Below are 20,165 nucleotides of genomic sequence, written 5' to 3' on the forward strand. Positions count from 1 at the left end.
GGAGATGATTTAAAGTATGCTAGAGGCTATGCATGTAAGTTATATGCAAATACTGTATCATTTTAGATAAGGGACTTGAGCATCCATGAATTTTGGTATCTGGGGGATGAGGGTCATGGAACCAAAACCCCACAGATACTGAGGGACGACTGTATTTTTAAATATACTTTTGTAAATTGATACCTTGATGTTTCTTTTTTAAGTCATGAAGATATGGTGGTTGATATGCCAAGACAAATGAATTTGGAAATTTGGGAGAAAGGAAAAGGAGTCTATCCGTATTCTTACTTTACCTTTGTAAAGTATGTACCTGTGTACCTCTCCATCTGGCTATTTATCTGTATCCTTTATAATATTCTTTATAATAAACTGGTAAATGTAAGTAACTGTGAGTTCTGTGAGCCACTCAAACTAATCAGTCACACGTGAGAAGGGGGTTGTGGAAACCTCCATTTATAGCCAGGGAGCCAGAAGCACAGGTAACAAGCTGGATTTGTGATTGGTATCTAAAGTTGGGCGGGGGTGGGATGGGGCTGGGGGGACAGTTTTGTGGAACTGAGCCTGTGGGCTCTGACGCTATCTCCAGGTAGATTGTGCCAAAGTTAATTGCCTGGTAGTGTTAGGAGAAACACACCTCTGAAATATGTGGTTGTGGTCTTCTCGTTGTACTCATATTTTTCTGACCTGAAAGATTTGCATTAATTAAGTGACCTAGAAGATAAAAATCAGTAATCTAGTGATGGGACATTTGAGCACTTTGTATTATCCATACTGTATGAGACACAGTATGGAAAAGACATTGGTAGATCTGTTTCTCACCCATTAAAAGAGCTTCTGGGCTTCCCTGGTGGCACAGTGGTTGAGAGTCCACCTGCCGATGCAGGGGACACGGGTTCGTGCCCCGGTCCAGGAAGATCCCACATGCCGTGGAGCGGCTGGGCCTGTGAGGCATGGCCGCTGATCCTGCGCGTCCGGAGCCTGTGCTCCGCAACGGGAGAGGCCACAACAGTGAGAGGCCCGCGTACCGCAAAAAAAAAAAGAGCTTCTGTTTTGGGTATTAGTGATGAGTAAATGGGCACCAAATTATAGAGACAGTTGGGTGCTGGCTGGATTGAGTCGTTTGGATTCATGCCTGTTTTGCAAAGTGAAGGCTGGGGAAACAGGTCACATAATGCAGGGTCAGGTTTTAAGAACTGAGTGGTCAAGAGTTTTAAATGCCACTGAGAAGTGAAGTAACCAAGAACTGAAAAATGATGGTTATCACAACTGAATCCTCAGTCATTATCACAAACAGCCCTAAAGAACATACTGAAGCACATTGTTGGTGGCACATATTTTGGAGGCCCCCTCACTGGGCTTTTTTTCTGTGGCTTTTTAACAAAGCATGGTTCCTGCCCTGTAGTGTAGAGATTCATGAAAAGAGAATCAAGATGAATTGAGATTTAGGATTCTCTACTGATTTAAAGAAGCTCATTAGGTCTGACAAAGTAATGCGGCATACATCCACGATCTACCTCAGCTTCCTTCCTAAAAATGTCATTTGGGCAGAATCAAAGAAGCTAAACTAGCCATCCCTGACTTTGGGGGAAAGCAGGGCAGAATCTTACAAGGCACCTGTAAGAATTGTCCTATTGGTATGCTTTTTTTTGTCTTTTTCCTTAAATGAATCGTTTCTCTGTTAATTGGGCACCTTTCGTAGGTGTAAAATTTAGATTACATCTTAAATGTGTGCTTTCGCAACTACTGCTACCTCTAACTGAAATCTCCTCTTGAAATAGGTCAGCTGTCATTTACTGTACTTTGTTAAGTCTTTTGCAGATTCCCCCAGGCATTTAGCCACTTCCTCTTCTGTGCTCTGCAAATCAGGTTATGTTATAACGATCTGTTTACAGCTCTCTCTTCCCTATTAAACTGTCAGTTCCAGACTGTTCTGACCTTGAGAGGAGGGGCCTTATCTTTTATTCCCTCTTTTATGTTCCTTGCCCAGCCACACTGTTTTACCTGTGGAGGTCCTTTAAACCGTGGGTGGTGGGTGGAAGGACCTGAGCCTCCCAGGTCCTAGAGAAATAGTGCAGGGTGCTAGTAACTTCATAAACCAAACACTGGTCGACTTGTTAGTTCTCGGTATCCCTGGTAATCTTTCAGAGTCTCTTTACAGATCTGTGCTGCTCCATTATTCTTTTTCTCCTGGCAGCCATATACAGAACCACCATGCCACTGTGATTCTGCAAACGTAGTATGCTGCCGTTTTATTACAGAAATGTTTGCCTTCAGATGGGATAATTTTATAGCATATACAACAGTGACTGCACCTAAACCAGATCTGCTAGAATAACATAAAACTTCCTTCTTAGATCATTTTAAAAGTGTTTTGTTAAAACTGTCCTGGTGGTGTGAACAGTTGAAGACTTACATAACACAAGGTCACATTGGTTTGGGGTAGATACAATAAGCTTACTACATTTTAACCTTCAAATGTTCTGCTTAGACATTGTTATGATTTGTGTCATTTAAAAGGGGCTGTCCCTTGCTTTTAGAACTACGGAAAAAGTTATTTTGTTGACTTCTCTTTGACGTTTTCAAGAATGGGTTTTGTTTTCCTTTTTAGTGTGAGAAGTTTAAACAGAGACTAATTGAGGCTAGCAAAACCTTCACTTTGAAGAAAAAAATAGGACAGATCCATGAATGACTGACTACTTTTCTAAAACATATGCAAACCCTTCTGGTTATAGCAAACTGTGTCGGCTTGCTTGTCTATATTTAAAGCTACATGATGAAACAATTTTGTTTTCTCAACTTGGAATGCTATTTTTAATTTTTGTTATAGCAGTTCCCTATGAAAGGAGTGTTTCAGCTCCAGTTATGTTACATGCTAAATTTAGTTGTAAGACAACTCACTTTGAGGTATCTGCACATTTTTATGTCATTAGCATTCTAACAGGATATTTCCAGTACGTTTTGTAAAATGGTTTGTCCGTACTCTTGGTAAGAGTCACCATTTTGGTTGGAGGGCACGAAATGCAGAAGAAATATAGTCGGTCATTAAATATGAGTTAACATTTAATCAAACACTTGTTATGTGGTAGGCACTTTTCCAATTGCTTACATGGTTTTTCTCATTTAATTCTCACAAAAATCCCATGAGGATTAAATTATTATTTTTATTTTTCATATAAGGAAATTGAAGCATGGAGGGTCTAACTAACTTGCCTGTGGTCAGAAAACTATTGAGAAGAAGAGCTGGGCTTGAACTTGGAGTCTTCTGACTCCAGAGCCTACGTGCTTGTGGCCATTAGCTAGACTGCCTCCTGTGTGAATAAGCATATGAAGAAAGGTTTAACCTCACTTGCAATTAAAACACACACACAGGGCCTCCCTGGTGGCGCAGTGGTTGAGAGTCCGCCTGCCGATGCAGGGGATACGGGTTCGTGCCCCGGTCTGGGAGGATCCCATATGCCGCGGAGCGGCTGGGCCCGTGAGCCATGGCCGCTGGGCCTGCGCATCCGGAGCCTGTGCTCCGCAACGGGAGAGGCCACAACAGTGAGAGGCCCGCATACCGCAAAAAGAAAAAAAAAAAAAAAAAAAAAACACACACACACACAGGGCTTCCCTGGTGGCACAGTGGTTAAGAATCCGCCTGCCAATGCAGGGGACACGGACTCGAGCCCCGGTCTGGGAAGATGCCACATGCCGTGGAGCAACTAAGCCCGTGCACCACAACTACTGAGCCTGCGCTCTAGAGCCCGTGAGCCACAACTCCTGAAGCCCGGGCACCTGGAGCCCATGCTCTGCAACAAGAGGAGCCATCGCAATGAGAAGCCCGCGCACCGCAGCGAAGAGTAGCCCCCGCTCAGCGCAACTAGAGAAAGCCCACGTGCAGCAACAAAGACCCAACGCAGCCAAAAATAAATAAATAAAATAAATAAAATTTTAAGATAATAATAATAAATAAATAAAACACACACACAGTTAGAACCGTAGATTTGCAGAGGAGGAAAGTTAGATTTTCTGTTAGATTTGCAGAGGAGGAAAGTAATTGTCAATACCCAGTATGTGGGAAAGGAGAAATCTAATGCACTGAGATATAAATATAAATTGTTACCTCTTTTTGGAGGGCCAAGCATGCGGATATTGAAAACATGCACATGCTTTGACCTGTCCATCCCACTTCTAAGAATTATCCTACACAGCTAAATACAGAAAAGTACAAAGGTATCTAGACCGTGGTATACATTAAGCACTATTTATAAGAAAAAATTTTAAATTAAGTGTCCAGTAGGAATCAGGTTTTGGGAATTGTGATGTGCGGCCATCAAAAAAGAAAAGTTAGGGGTATAGTTACTGACATGGAAAGCTGCCCATGGCATATTGTTGAATTTAAAAAGCGGTTGCAAAACAACATATATAGTTTGATTTCCTTATATTGAATAAATATGTGTTTATGTACACACAAACTCTGGTCTAAAAAGAATGTTCACCCAAATGTTAATAGCTGTTATCTTTACTGCTAGTTGGTATAACTTAGTGATCAGATGTATGGGTTTTGAGTCCTGCTCAGTCACTTACTAGCATTGTGACCAGAGGCAAGTTCCCTAACTACTCTGTGCCTCAGTCTCTTCAGGAAAAGGGAGATCATTACAGAACCTACATCTTTGGGTTCTGAGGCTCAGATGAGTTTGTAAAGTGCTTGACATAATAAGTGATCAATTATTATCATTATTATTATCATTTTTAGGTGGTGGAACTGCAGGCAACTTTAGCTTTCTTTATACCTTTTATTAGCAGAATTTTTTGAAATAAGTATGTATCAACTTTGGAAACAACAGCAACAAAAAAAAAGTTTTTAAAGGAATCATTTAAATAGGTTTGCTTACAGTTTTCACAGAAAATATCTGTGTAGAGCTAAGGTTATTTAAAATTCCTCCCAGTACATTCTTCATGAGCTGTTTGCAACAACATATGCTGGTATTTTACCCTATGCTATGTGCCAACTTCAAGGGAACTGAAATCATATTTTACTCTTATGGCTGGAAGGCATGCATAATCACAACAAACTCTTCTGGAGAAGCTGCCTCAGTTTGCAGCTGCAATGACATACTGGTGCGTGACGTCAGTCTGGTGTCAGACTGGCAGAGTGGCAGGCTGGCCGGCAGCCACAGTGCATTTCTTGAATGCTCAGTCCCCACAGCACTCATTTGGGAGCAGCTCAAAGACAAAGCAGTGGAGTGTGATTTTTATTCCAGTATCCCCTTTTGCCTGTAGTTGAATGTCTGTTTACGAATGTGATTTTGATGGAGGCTGGTGAGTAATCCTTGTTACTTTCATGTATAATAATAAATAGCTGATGGCTAGATGAGTGGTAGTCCTTTTTTCTCAGTTAATGATCCTCTGATAAGTAATCTGTGTAGCCCTAGTGCCAGGTACAGTACCCAGTGCAAAGGATTTACATATTATAAATATTTCTATAACTAAGTATTGTATTCTTGTAGAAATGTAAATGCATTGTTAGGCTTTTCAAATGACTGGAGCATTTTAAGATGTAATCTTCCTTTTGGTCTCTCCTTAACTTGAAGTTGCATAAATGCACAGTAGTTGCAAATTGCTTGAAACCCTAAAGATTTTTGTTTATTGTTTTAACTTCTTCAGAGGAGAAGCTTGATTTTTTTTTTTTCCCCCTTCACGAGAGCCAAATGAATAATTCTCAGAAGTTCCTTTGGAGAAGATGCTAACAGTACTCGTTATATAATACTTTTATTAAAAGGTATATTACTAGTCTAAATTAATTAACAGTTAGCTGAGCTGCTAGTTATTTAATTCTTTAATTATCTGATAATGTGATTCAAAATAGGAATTCACAAAGTAGGATCCTCAAAATAGGAATCCTCATTTGCCTAAAATTTAAGAGCAATATAACGGCAGGAGATTATTATAGACAATATTTTGGCATTTAAAGTAATTAAATTACTACTGCCTTTGATTGTAAAGGCTGGCAACATGTCTTTAAAGATTTCTTATTAGCAATTTTAATTCATGTCTCTTTGAATTGCACTATATGAATTGATTTAGTTGTTTTGAAATCATTAGTTTAAGAAGTAGGCTATGTTGGGTAAGTTTTGTGTGGGGGGGGGCTATTTTGCTTTTTTTCCCCTTCATTTTGAGTGGATGAATGATATTTTAATTTCATACTGTTTATATAGTATAAACTGAAGCCTTTAAAACCTTACGCTTTGTCATTTCTGGCATAATTCTTTTCTTACAGGTTCAGTAGCAGCCTTGTGATTTCAAGGTCTTTTAGAGGAATTTTCCAACAAAGTTTTCTCTTAAAGAACAGGCACTTTTTACCTGTAAGTCTAGCTGAAGAAAAGACAATACGAAAATTTCTAATAAATGTAAATATTTTCACATCAATTTTCTGAAGCAATTAAAGAATAAGACTATTTGTACATATTTTTTAAGTGAATAAGATAAGTGCTGAAAGGAAGTGATCTAAATCAGTTGTTTATATGCAAATGTGCAAAGATATCAATAATTGCCTTATTATGACTCCTAATACATTGTATTTCTTCTATATTTAGAAGCACAGGATATAGAAGTGGGGTTTCAACTTTATTTTATTTGACTTGACAGTCTTAATTCAAGATCCACAGTTTTTCCCATAAGCTGCAGAATTTTCAGCTGAAAATTCTGCCCAGAGCTAGAAAGTATATAGAGAATTCATTAATATTTTTATTCCCTTTAAAATTTATCTCAAATCTACCTAAAATATTTTAACATGGTTTTAAAATAGCCTATATTTTAAACTTAATCAGTAAGTTACTGTAGCAATGATGAATTGAAATATATTCCCTATACGTTCTAAACAAAGACGTTTTTGAAGCATTATGACATCAGAGGTCATTGGCCTAAACGCTATTAAAGTTCAAGTGAAGACAAGCTACTTAAACTTTTTTGTAGGAACAGGAAATTAAATCTGGCAAAACAAAAAAGAAGGGAGGATGAGCAGAGCTTGTTGGGGGGGGGGGAGGGATAACCTGAAATTGACTTAATAGTCTGACTCAAGTCTAAAGCACTGGGAATAAAGTGCTTGTCTGTTTTCTAGTGAATAAGGTGTGCTTTGAGGAATCTTCCCACCAAAACTGAAGCCTGATGGTAAAATATAATTGCTGTATTCTTCAAGTTTGAAATTTAGCTTAATTAGTAAACTCAGGTGGAATAGTAATTCTTTAAGCCCGTTATAGTCTTGAGCTATATTTTTGTTTCCTAGTAGTGGACAGTACAAAACCTTGTGCTTAATAGATGCTTAACGAATATTTGAGCATGAATAAGTGAATTGATGAAGCAAGTGAAATGAGTGAGGAGAATATCTTGATCCTGTATTAGAGAGATTTCATCTTTTCTGGGATGATGAACACCTACTAGTTATCTAACCAACTAATAGCATGCCGTGGCCTTGCATTCTGTTCGAAGGAAGTGTCTCCAGAGTAGAATACGGCCATCGCAGTGGCCTACAGTGGCCATTGGAGTTCATTGCCAGCTTTGCTCACTGTGTCTCGGTCTCTGCTGTGGGAAGTGGGCCCTGCCCTGGTATTCTGAGTCAGATTTCTGTCCACCTCCTACCTCATCTGTAAGTGAGAAATTTCTCAGTACTTGGGGATAATGATTTGCTGACTAAACTGAGCCTTAGTTAAAGTGCTATGTGCGTCACTTAAGTGCATTATTATTTGGACCTTTTCAGAGTTAAGAAATATATATTCCTTTGAAATTGAAGTGACAGAGAACCTAAGAATGGAGCAAATACATTGCTTCAAAACTTATATAATAAGATTTTTATATGTAGATTTTCAGCCCCATTTCTGTGCCCCCATCCCTTCAATCTATGTTAAACTCTGGCCACATCCGAATATTCTTGCTGATTCATGGAGGCTCAATTCAAATGGCAGCCACTTCTGTGCCACCTTCCATGCTCTTCCCCTTTCTAAGCAAGATCAGTCCCTAATCTGCCTCCCCTTTGTGTTTCGTTTTTGGTTATATTACTCCTCCTATTTGTTTATGTATAACCATTGTTAAGGCTGTTTGTCATCAGTGCCTGTCTCATATTGAATGAATGAAAGTATTTAAGTTACACAAAAACACAGCCATTTTGAAAGAAAGTACCGTTTTTTAACAAAATCTTTTTGTTGCATAAAGGTATCATTTGACGTATTAGTAACTCCCCTTTTGTTCTTGAAGTGGTTGTTTAGATAAAGCTCATGCAATATTAAAATGATTAAAAACTATGCACTGAAGGATAGTAAAATTCAATGATGACTTTTTTTTTCTATTTGAATTGAGCTGTTCAGTCTGTCAGCTTGATTCTGTTGGGAAGAATGTTTCATCTACAATAAAATAATTGGATCTTTTTTGCAACTGTGTGGTTATTTAAGTGTAGGTTAGAATTAGGTTAACTTTTTAAAGTAGTGTATAACCACCCACAAAAGCAAAAGAGATGGTGTTTAAATTCCTCTTTTTCTAATTTGTTGTTTGCTTCCTTCCCAGTGGTATAGTAAACTTACATTTAATGCATGTTACAATAAGACAGTACTAATTAGCATTCATTAGGGACTAGCAGAGTTGTCTGAATTAGTGAAATTCTAGGTTATATATATATTTTAATGCCACATTATTGCTTTTAAATGCCAAGAATATTTCTGACTACTGACATGTTTCCAAGTTGGAGTTCTGCTTAGTTTTATTTTAAAACTCCATTAGATTTTTGTAATTAGTAGTTTTTTTTATACAAGTGACTGTCATTTTTCAAATAAGTATTCTTTGAAACGTCTAAAATATACCCTGTGATCATTTTTACTCTGTTGTGTGGTTTTACAAGGACTTTTTACATAGATCATTCAAGAGTAAGCTTTAACCTTAGATTAGTTGTACTTCACATTAAAGAAAGGGCAGAGAGCCAGCAACATTTTAAAGCAAGGGTGTGACATAATTTTACTTCTTTTCAGGAAAGCTAACTCTACCTGCACATTCAAGTTTAGCTACTGTTTAGTGAGGGCTTTATTAGGTAATGGATGGTGGTGCTACCGGGTACTTGATCCTTTACAAAGCCCCATGGAGTAAAGTTTGTTGTTGTTCTGGTTTTGGTTCCTGTTTCACAGAAAGAAGTTGAGGCTCGGTGAGGATGGTCTAAATGGGAGATATCCTGATTTAAATGAATTGGATTTGGATGTTAAGAGTCTTGGAGACATAAGAGCCTAGACTAAGGCAGTGATGGAGATGCCGTTCGCTGTCTACTTGCGTAGGGTAATTTCTGGGTAGCATCCAGAAATGTCACTTGCTTCTTGAGTGCTTGACAGAAAATTACTCTGGTGGATTAGCTTGTACATTCTAAGAGCCATTTTTTTGTTTTAACCATAAAGTGTCATTTAACCTTCCCATTTAAAAGCTTCTTAAGAATCACTTAAATGGCTTCCAAGTGAGAGAATTATCTAAATTATTTTAAGCATTTTTGTGTATAATGTAATTTATTAAGTGATCTAAAATGTAGCTGTCCCATAACCCTCAGGATGGATAACAGTTATTAACGTGCTGGGTGCATTTTGTTCATAACTAGCATGGTGTTAATTGAATTATTCTTGCACTACTTCCAAAATTATTTAAAATCTATTGTAAAATTTATTTTGTAGATTCTAAATGAGCATATTGGTTTTATTCAGGAAGGTTTTTTTCAGAAGATGATTTAGAAATTATCTGTAAATACAAAACACTAAAACAGATGAATTTATTTTTTGAATTTTTTTGAATTTCATTTTTTTGAATTTCAAATTTTTTTCTTTATTTTGTTCCTAGTCTATAATAATGCTTTCAGCTTTGTCCTTTTGCAGCATTGCATCATACTCCTATTTTCCCAGCGGGAAAAGCGAAGTTTTCTGTTCCTGTTGGGTGATTCTGTAAAACCCATTCTTTACTGTTGTTGTTATTTGTACTTAAATTCTTTGGGACCGATAATCAAATGTGAGGTTACATTTACAATTATGTTGTGATAATGTTGTCTGAGCCACTAACCGTGGAAAATGATTACAAAGGCTTAGAAAATAAGAAGATGGAAAAGAAATACTGGGTTTAAAATTAAGTTGGAATCAGAACAGGTTTCATTACTGTGCTTCGGATAGAAATAGTCTTGGGGTGATGGTAAGCAATGAGACAGAAAGGAGAAGAGGGAAGATACACGTCCATGGTCTGTGCAAGAGGGAAGGACCTCCAAGGAAAGGATTGTGTTGTGTTGTGTTGTGCTGTGTTTCAGTTACATTGGGAAAAGATGTAGGGCAGAACGTAGAAGTCCCACTGGCTGAGATGAGTCAAGGAAGGGGCAACTGTTGAAACGGGGGGAAGGGGGACTAAACAGGGCACAACTGAAACCTTGGGGACCAGGTCTCCATGTGACTTTGACACCTTCGTAAATGCTGTGAGCCTCAGTTTATTCACACGTAAAGTGAAGATAGTAATGCAGACCTCAGAGGGTCTGTGTGAGGATAGGTGGTCAAGTTGCCAGTATAGCGTGCAACAAAAGGAGTGTGTGAGCAGCACTGAGTGTGACGTCACGTGGTGGCTACTATTTAGGTGATGATTTTAATGTTTATTGTTGGGAGCGAGGATCACCGAGGCCCTCACACCTGTTCAGTCCTTCATTTCCCCCAAGAAATCTGAGCCAATCCATTTCCTGAATGATGAGAGAAGAGAGGAGAGATTATAAAGGGTTAAAAGTGTAGGGAGAATTTGTAGATGTGGGTAAATGAATCACTGAGGTTTGAGCAGGATGTCTGGAAGCAGTTAGCTCTAAGTTAAAGGCAAATGGCATTTAGAACTAAATGTGGGGAAAGGAAATATATACTTTACATGTTTTGCAAAGAAAAAAAATTACAGTCTTTTAGATTGCTGACTCAGTGGTTATTTCTCCACATAACTAAGGCTCAAGAATTCAGTTTCTCTCAAGAAAAGGCATGGCACTATTAGTGTTTTCTTTTGTTCTTAAAACACTGCTTTTAATTGTAGGCATAATTTTCCATACTTCAGTTTCAAAATAAATTGCAGGGCTTCCCTGGTGGCGCAGTGGTTGAGAGTCCACCTGCGGATGCAGGGGACACGGGTTCGTGCCCCGGTCCGGGAAGATCCCACATCCCGTGGAGCGGCTGGGCCCGTGAGCCATGGCCGCTGAGCCTGCGCGTCCGGAGCCTGTGCTCAGCAACGGGAGAGGCCACAACAGTGAGGGGCCCGCGTACCGCAAACAAACAAACAAACAAATAAATAAATAAATAGCAGAGTCAGTCACTGTGGTAGTCAGATTTCAACATAACATTTTTCTCCTTTTTATTTAAAGGAAAATGAATTTAAATAGTTATCTGCATAAGACATTAAGCAACTTTACATTTAACAATATTTTAAAATTTACCTTGGACCACCATAGAACCAATTGTGGAATTCATAACTAGAAAATAAAAATAATATTTAATAACTAAATCACTGCTACAAACGTTTTTTAAACCTAATTTGAGACTGAGTCTCAGAGGGTAACATACAGCGTTATGATTTCTATTGATAAAAGCTGTTCAACTTTTTTTTTTAACTGAAGTATAATTGATTTACAGTGTTGTTAATTTCTGCTGTACAGCACAGTGATTCAGTTATACATATATATATATATATATATATACATTCTTCTCCATTATGTTTTATCACAGGATATTGATTACAGTTCCCTGTGTTACACAGTATGACCTTGTTATCCATTCTATATGTAATAGTTTGCAAAGCTCTTCAATTTTAAAGTAAGTTGAAAAGTATAATTGTCTGATAGTGTAATGAAACCAAGGCCAATTTGAGAATGTACAATATTCTTTTTGGTTTGAGTGGAAGGATCTTGAAGAGTTGTCAGTGAACATCTGAGCTGTTTGCTGTCTGGTTTTCTACCTAAAGTTGAGAAATACAATCGCTTCCATAATCCCCACATCTCTCTGCCTTGCTCCAGTCTAACAACATTGTGGGTATGTGGCAGCTTGTGTGGGTTGGGCCCTTGTAAAAGTCCAAGTCATGATACTGGCTTCTCTACCAGGGTTGCAGAAAGAATTGCCAAACCACTTTCTTAGACTAAATTAAATCCTTCTTTCTCTCCCATAAGGGAAATACATGATTCTGAGCAAATCATACAAATGGGTTTGCAGCTGAATTTAATAAGAGACAACCAAAATCTCTTCTGTGGGACAGAGTTTTCTAAAATAACATATTTTGTTTGTGCATAGTGGATAAATTTTCAGCCTTCTTGCCCTGGATACACGTATAAAACACTACCTAATAAACCTTGCTTTGTCTAATGTATTACTCAGAAGAATTATTGGCTGTCATTGACAATGTTAATAGCAATTTCAATATTTATTTCTTAAGTTAAAAAACAGAATGGATTTTGCAGTAAAGTGGTCATTGGTGTTACTCGTGAAGCAATGGTATTTAAAAAAAAAAACAAAACACAAAAACAAGTACTCCCGGGGAAAATTGCAATACTAAGAAGTAGCCAGTATATAGTTATTAATGGCCAAAACATTAAAAAAAACTTTTCCTAACACCAAATGCAATGGCAACAGAAGCAAAAACAAACAAGTGGGACTGCATCAAACTAAAAAGCCTCTGCACAACAAAGGAAACAATCAACAAAATGAAAAGGCAACCTACCTAATAGGAGAAGATATTTGCAAATCATATATCTGATAAGGAGTAATAATCTCAAATATATAAAGAACTCATACAGCTCAATAGCAAAAAAAAAAAAAAAATCCAGTTAAAAAAAATGAGCAGAGGGTCTAAATAGACATTTTTCCAAAGAAGACATACAGATGGCCAACAGGTACATGAAAATGTGCTCAACATCACCAATCATCAGGGAAATGCAAATCAAAGCCACAGTGAGCTATCACCTCACACCTGTTACATTGGCTGTCATCAGAAATATAAGAGATAACAAGAGTTGGTGAGGATATGGAGAAAAGGGAACCAGGAATGTAAATTGGTGCAGCCACTGTGGAAAACAATATGGAATGTCCTCAAAAAATTAAAAATAGAACTCCCATGTTGATCCAGCAATTCGACTTCTGGGTATTTATCCAAAGGAAACAAAAACACTAACTCAAAAAGCTATCCGCACTGCCCCCCAACTCCCACATTCACTGCAGCATTATTTACAATAGCCAAGATACGGAAACAACCTAAGTGTCCGTCAGTGGATGAATGGATAAAGAAGATGTAGTGTGTATGTGTGTGTGTACATACACATACATGTACATACGCACACGATGGAATATTATTCAGCCATTCAAAAGGAAGGCAGTCTTTCCATTTGCAACAACAGGGATGGACCTTGAGGGCATGATGCTAAGTGAAACAAGTCAGACAGAGAAAGACAAATACTATATGATCTTACTTATATGTAGAATCTTTAAAAAGGGAGAGAGAGCTTATAGATAACAGAAAACAGATGAATGGTTACAGAGGCAGGGGAAAGGGTAGGGAGGGTGAAATGGGTGAAGGAGGTCAAAAGGTACAAACTTCCAGTGTTAAAATAAATAAGTCATGGGGGTATAATGTACAGCATAGTGACTATAGTTAATAATACTATTTTGCATATTTGAAAGTTGCTAAGATCTTAAAAGTTATTATCACAGGAAAAAAAATTTCTGTAACTGTATGGTGACTGATGTTAACTATTAACTAGACTTACTGTGATCATTTCACAATATATTCAAATACTGACTCATTATCTTCTATACCTGAGACTAATATAATGTTATATGTCAATTAATTTCAAGTTTGAAATTAATTAATTAAAACAATGCAAAGGAAAAAACTTTTTTTCTGAGGGTGTAAATAAAACCTCTAGAGTTTCTAAAGTTCAGCTTAAATCACCCACTTTACCTTCCCAGAGCTTCCCAAAAGAATAACCCGGTAAAGCATTTTCCTCTTTTATCAGACAGAACAGGAAAATCTAGTTTTGAATATGCTAGTACCAGTATTTTCTTTGAAAACCTATTTGAGTTGCTTTCTCTAAGAAAAATGAAATGTTTCCTTAGCTAATAGCCTTTCCCTTCTCTTTCTTCCTTGCTATTATAATATAACCTCATTTTATTCACTTTCCTCTCTGTGAGCCACAGACAAAATTGTGAATCTTGAATGGTGTGAGTTCACTTACCGTTGATTGAATTAGACATAGACGCATATGTCTGGCTAATGAGAGCCTGGACAAGGATGGCCGGGGAGCTCTTGGGAAATTTCTTGGAAAGGAATATGTAAGCAGAGACTTTACTTTCACCTCTGGACTCTATGGTCTGCATGTGATGTTTGGGACCACAGCAGCCAGTTTGGGACTATGCAGATGCCTAACTAAACAGGACAAGCCAATCAGTGTTGCCATATTATGCAGTCATGAATAATATCTCCTTGAAATCTCAAGTGTTCTTATTTTTAAATCAGGAATAGCGCCTTTCCATGCTTGGTTCAAAGAATATAATACCATGTGCTGTACTGATTCATTATATGCAGCATTGCTCTAATTTTTCATTTTCATTTTTCAATCTAGTACTCTCAGTACTATATTCATTTTTGAAAAAATCAGACAAATCCTGATGTTTTAAAGAACTTCTTGTGAGGGTATTTTACCTATTTATAAATATCTGATATAAAATTTACATTTACGCTCAACAAAAGTTGCAAAGTTTTGGCCTTACTGTTGGATGACAGGAGTTTTATAACCAGATTTCATTTGTCCGTTCATAGTCAGTTGTGTTAAATACTTCATCTTGGGCTTCCCTGGTGACGCAGTGGTTGAGAGTCCGCCTGCCAATGCAGGGGACACAGGTTCGTGCCCCGGTCTGGGAAGATCCCACATGCCGCGGAGCGGCTGGGCCCGTGAGCCATGGCCGCTGAGCCTGCGCGTCCGGAGCCTGTGCTCCTCAACCGGGGAGAGGCCACAACAGTGAGAGGCCCGCGTACTGCAAAAAATAAATAAATAAATAAATAAATAAATACTTCATCTTTTACCTTGTGTAGTTTGAAATAACACTCCGTTAAGAATGAAACAGTTCCTTCAGTGTTACTGAAGTCAGTGTTCCTGACTTTTATCATTATACTAAAAAATGTAAACACCATATTAGCAGACATCTTTTTTCCTCTCTTTCTAAACCTGTAATTTTATTGGGGTTTATATTTGAAATGTGCCTTTTATGCATCTTTTTAGTGTATGGGGGTTGTTTCCTTAGGGATGTCGTTGGTTGGAATCCTCCCTCTGCTCTCCTGCTGAGAGCAGACTAGCAACGTGGACTGAACCAAACAATGTCTTCCTTCGGCAAGCCTGGAAATGGACACCCATCATCCCTGGTCTTCAGAGCGCTGCCCCACAGTCTCAGTTACTCTTCACATAACAGAACCTGCCGCTTAGAGTTGACTCTTAACCCACTAAATTTTGTTTCCATAAATAGGTTATAGGAGCCATGTAGTTTATCAGCTTATTCCCATTTGATGTAGAGCTCAGAACTGCTTAAACAGCACACCTTTGCCCAGGTTTTCTTGTACAGTTATTTCCATGCTGCATTGTTCACTTCACAGATAAGATCTGAAAAAGAATAAGGGAGTAATGAATTTCTGTTTCATCTCCAGTAGATATGTCATTTTTAATTTGTTTTTTATATAATTTGGTGGAAATATACCATTTTATTCACACACTGATTTATTCATCTTAATATCTTTTGAAACCAAATTATTATTGAATGGAATAGTTCCATAAAGGCTGGAATTAAGCAGGTCTTTCATTTGATTTTCTAGTTTTAGTAAATGATCAAATGTCTAGTAATAAATAGTGAAGAGGGCATAGTGCCAAAGAACGAGCAATTTGTGTTGCAACTTGTCAATTTCTTGATAACCTTTTCTAAAAATGGCATTGATTCAATCCTTTATCTGGGCCTTTGATAGAGCATGATCCTCAGATTCAGCTATTGAATATGACCAATTTCCTTCAGTCCTGAACTCTCTGGAATAGCAGAAGCCTTTTTTTTTTTTTTTTTTTCTAAGTGTTGTCTGTCACTATTTAAAAACCTTCTCGAATACTATGTTAAAAACATAGCTACTCTTGCTCTGGAGCTTTTATATTAGAATGACTTTTCTCCTCTATTTTTTGTTTTTGGACATATTAGGGGTATCTTGACCAGAAGCATGAAAGCCAAGAGCAATCACAACTTTATTCCTTTACAATAAATACTGAGTAGTGGGATAACATGAGTTTTTAAACAGTTTGGGGGGTACATGTTAATATGAACTGTTACAGTTTAAACAGGTGACTGAACAGTAGTCTGATGACAACAACATATGCTCAAAGTCCTGTAGTTCATAACAAAAATAAATAACAGTTATCGAGGGCTTGTCTGTTCCAGGCCATGTTTATACTCTTTACTCTTAACATCCCCACTAGACAGTAAGTTCCATGAGGGCAGTGATTTTTACGTTTTATTCAGTGCCATCCCCAGGTGCCCAGAACAGTTCTGAACAAATAAAGTAACAACCTGTGACATAGCTACTGTTACCTAATTAAGGCAGTTGGGGCGTGGACAGGCACAGTAACTTGCCTAAGGTGACCTAGCTAGTGAGAGGAAGAGCTGGGATTCACACCTAAGTAGTCTGCTTCATGGACCAGTGGTCTCAATGGCTGCTTCTGTTGTCTCTAGAGAAGAACAGGAACACACAGAAATAATAAATGTGGCTTATTTGGTAGAGTTCATTGTTAGAGGGCTCTGATTGTCTAATGCAGGGCTTATCAACCTCAGCACTGTTGATATTAGGGGCTGGATACTTCTTTCATGTGGAAAACTTTCCTGCACATTGCAGGATGTTGAGCAGCGTCCTGGCCTCTACCCACTACATACCAGCCCCAGTTGTAACATTCAAAAATATTACCAGACAATGAATGGACAACAAGGTCCTACTGTATAGCACAGGGAACTACATTCAATGTCCTGGGATAAACCATAATGGAAAAGAATATAAAAAAGAATGTATATATGCATAAATAAGTCAATTTGCTGTATAGCAGAAATTAACACAATGTTGTAAATCAACTGTACTTCAATAATGTATATATTACCAGACATTTCCAAATGTCCCATGGGAGATAAAAATCATTCCCAGTTGAAAACCACTGGTCTAAACCTACACATTAAACCATCACAGACAGAAGTCTGGAAGTAAGAGTTAGGTGGAGGCGAATGCTTGATCTCATATTTAGAAAAGTTTGGACCTCCTCCTATGCCACAATGAGTCAGAAAGAAGGGAATTAGTTTGTTCTGTGACCATAAGTGTATTTTATATCAAGACCTGAATTTTATCCCTTCTTTATAAGGATTCCTCCAGAAGCACAAATTTATATAAAACCATATCTTTTCAATTTTTCCCTTTCGGTCATGAAGAGCATAAAATCTCTGGCAAGGATTTTTAAAATAACACCTTGTCTAGTAAAGCTTCAAATGCATTTTTAGTAGCACAGAGGTATGTTAGTTCATAATTTAGTAGTACAGTCACTTTTGCTGTAACACGGCATGTGTCTTCCTAAAAATCGCCTCTCTGTGCAAAATTGGACAATGAAAGCACGGGGCTTTTGTGGAAAATGGGTTTAGGGGCACAGCACTAAAAAACCTCATTAGTAACACATAAAAATAAAGATAGGAACCTAATGAAAGTGGTAGCACAGTTTCACATGTATTAAATGGTTAGAAAATACAAAAATACTACATACACTCTCAGCGTTGAGAAAGCCCTGCAGTTTGCTTGTGGAAATGGAATTGGAAGGGTTTCAGCTTGTGAATTATTGGGAACTGTTGGAAGTAGGGAGTTGTGAAATTAGAAAAAGTTGTATCACTGCATGTGGATGGGTGTGTTTCATAAAGCAGGCAATGAACTGAAGTAGCTGGTGGACATTGGAGGGTGTGCAGGTGTGTGATTTGTGTGCTCCTAGGGGCTGCATCATCAAGGTGCCGTTTCTGCACTCACCTAGACTTCCTCATGGACGGGATCATGCATAAACAAATGCAGGATTTATGTGACACTCAAATTGTTCCTTCATATATGAATTGAATTGGAATACACTTCTACATGAATGTTATAGGAAAACTGATGGTACTCTTGATCTGAATTTTGAGGCCCTTCAAAGGAGGAGGAAAAAAAAACAACCTTTGGACTACAAAAAGGCTGAGCGTAGGATGAAAAGATACACTTTGTAAATAATGCTGGGGACAAACTGGTAGAATTGAAGGCTGGAATCTTGTCTTCCCTGCCCCCTCGTGGCCCTAAGCAGTCACTCTTCTTTTGCACCAAGGAAGGTGGTCCTGACATGATAGCTCGGCCAGCCACCTCCCGCAGTGCCCAGTTGCTGTGTGTATTAAAGAACTCATGTATTATGCACTAAAAGAATTCTGTGCATTAACAGAGACAGCTTTTTCCTTATGTTTTCAAAGGTTCATTTGGATTTCATTTACATTGCTGTCATTTATTGGCACTCAGTATGCTTTTAACTCATATTTTTAGTTTCTGTGAGTAATTTAGAAATTATGTTTATCCTTTACCATTACAGTACTTAAAAATGCAACATTAGTATAAAAATGAAGTGTAAATGCCAACATAATAAGAAGGAATGGTTTTGAAATTTTAAAATGTGTATAAAAATAGATTTGCACAAGAGCAGTGAGAATTGACAGTCCTTTCAGGTAGTGGAAAATTACGACGTTTAAACAGTGAAGACTGGAATTTGGTTTGGCTGATATTTTGGTTTGTCATACTCTTAATTTATTTTAATTCATTTTTAACAAAATGATTAGAAAACATTACTCTCATTTTTTATTTGCTAAGTATGTTGTTTTATGGGAGATGACAATTTTGTAACTAAACTAATTGCCTATAAAATCTCAATCTTCTGAATTTGGATTTTATAGAAACCTAGTAATCTCGAATGACTATAATATAAAATATAAGTCAGAACAAATGAATAAACATTTCAGAGGACTTCTGTGTTTACTTTATGTTAAAAAAAAGTACTTGTACAATAAAAATGTCAATTTCATTGAAATAGCATCCATTTTCGGGGAAAAGAATGTTTGTGCTCCTTTTTTTTTTTTTCTTTTTTTTTTTTGCGGTACGCGGGCCTCTCACTGTTGTGGCCTCTCCCGTTGCGGAGCACAGGCCCCGGATGCGCAGGCTCAGCGGCCATGGCTCACGGGCCCAGCCGCTCCGCGGCATGCGGGATCCTCCCAGATCGGGGCAGGAACCCGCGTCCCCTGCATCGGCGGACCCGCAACCACTGCGCCACCAGGGAAGCCCTGTGCTCCTTTTTGACTGTTCTTTATTTTAATGTCTCCATTGCCCTGTTTCCTTGTCTAATGGGTACTCAAGTCTACTGTTCCAGAGGTCAGAGGAATCTCTTATCACAGTAACCGTTGCAGGGCCGTGTTGTTATAATTCACAGCTTCTAAAATATTAGGATTAGAGTCTGCTATATTCCTTCTAGACAAGATGACATATCATAGGAAAATAATACAATAGGGGGTTATTTGTTTTATTTTTTCAATATTGGTTTTTATAAAAAGAATTTTTATATTTCTGTTTTATCTTCCACTCAACCAGCTCCAGCTTTTTAATGATCCTCCCCAAGAAGACACTTTAAGGAAAAAAGATGCTATCCTCCAGTTTTCATTATTAAGGTGTCTAATCTCTATCACAGATTTACTCCCCTTCTCCCCCACAGTGTTTTATTCTGTTAAAACATGAGAATTCACATACCTTGACACATTCGTGGTATTCATCACATTTGGGTACTTCATCGTTTTCCACTTATCTCCAGAGGCTGTACTTTCTTAGTTATTCTGTTATCAATTTATTGCTTATTACATAAACTGATATCCCATTATGAGACTTCAGGTTTCCACTATTGTACTTTTTTTAAATTTGAATTTTATTTTATTTATTACTGTTGTACTTTTTAAAAATCAACAGTTAAAATAAAGTCACTTGCATACTTTCTATGTAGTGAAAATATCACCACAAATAAATATCTAAATCCACCACCTTTTAACACCTTTGGGCTTTAAAGGTGTTATTGA

At 37.7% G+C, this 20,165-nt stretch overlaps 1 protein-coding gene across 8 annotated transcripts in view; it reads left to right on the top strand.

Moving 5' to 3' along the window:
* Positions 1-20,165, top strand: part of PLEKHA5 (pleckstrin homology domain containing A5) — a 238,676-nt gene that overhangs the window by 122,483 nt on the left and 96,028 nt on the right. The window contains exon 1 of one of the 8 annotated variants that reach the window (XM_081249189.1): positions 4,850-5,301. The exons of the other annotated variants lie outside the window; for them this stretch is intronic. Within the exon in view, the coding sequence (XP_081105315.1) occupies positions 5,267-5,301 (35 nt within the window). The 5' untranslated portion in view covers positions 4,850-5,266. Of the gene's footprint in view, positions 1-4,849; positions 5,302-20,165 lie in introns of those variants that run through there. 8 annotated transcript variants of the gene reach the window in all.

This window comes from Mesoplodon bidens (genome assembly GCF_964165515.1).
Source record: "Mesoplodon bidens genome assembly, chromosome: 11".
NCBI lineage: Eukaryota > Metazoa > Chordata > Mammalia > Artiodactyla > Ziphiidae > Mesoplodon > Mesoplodon bidens.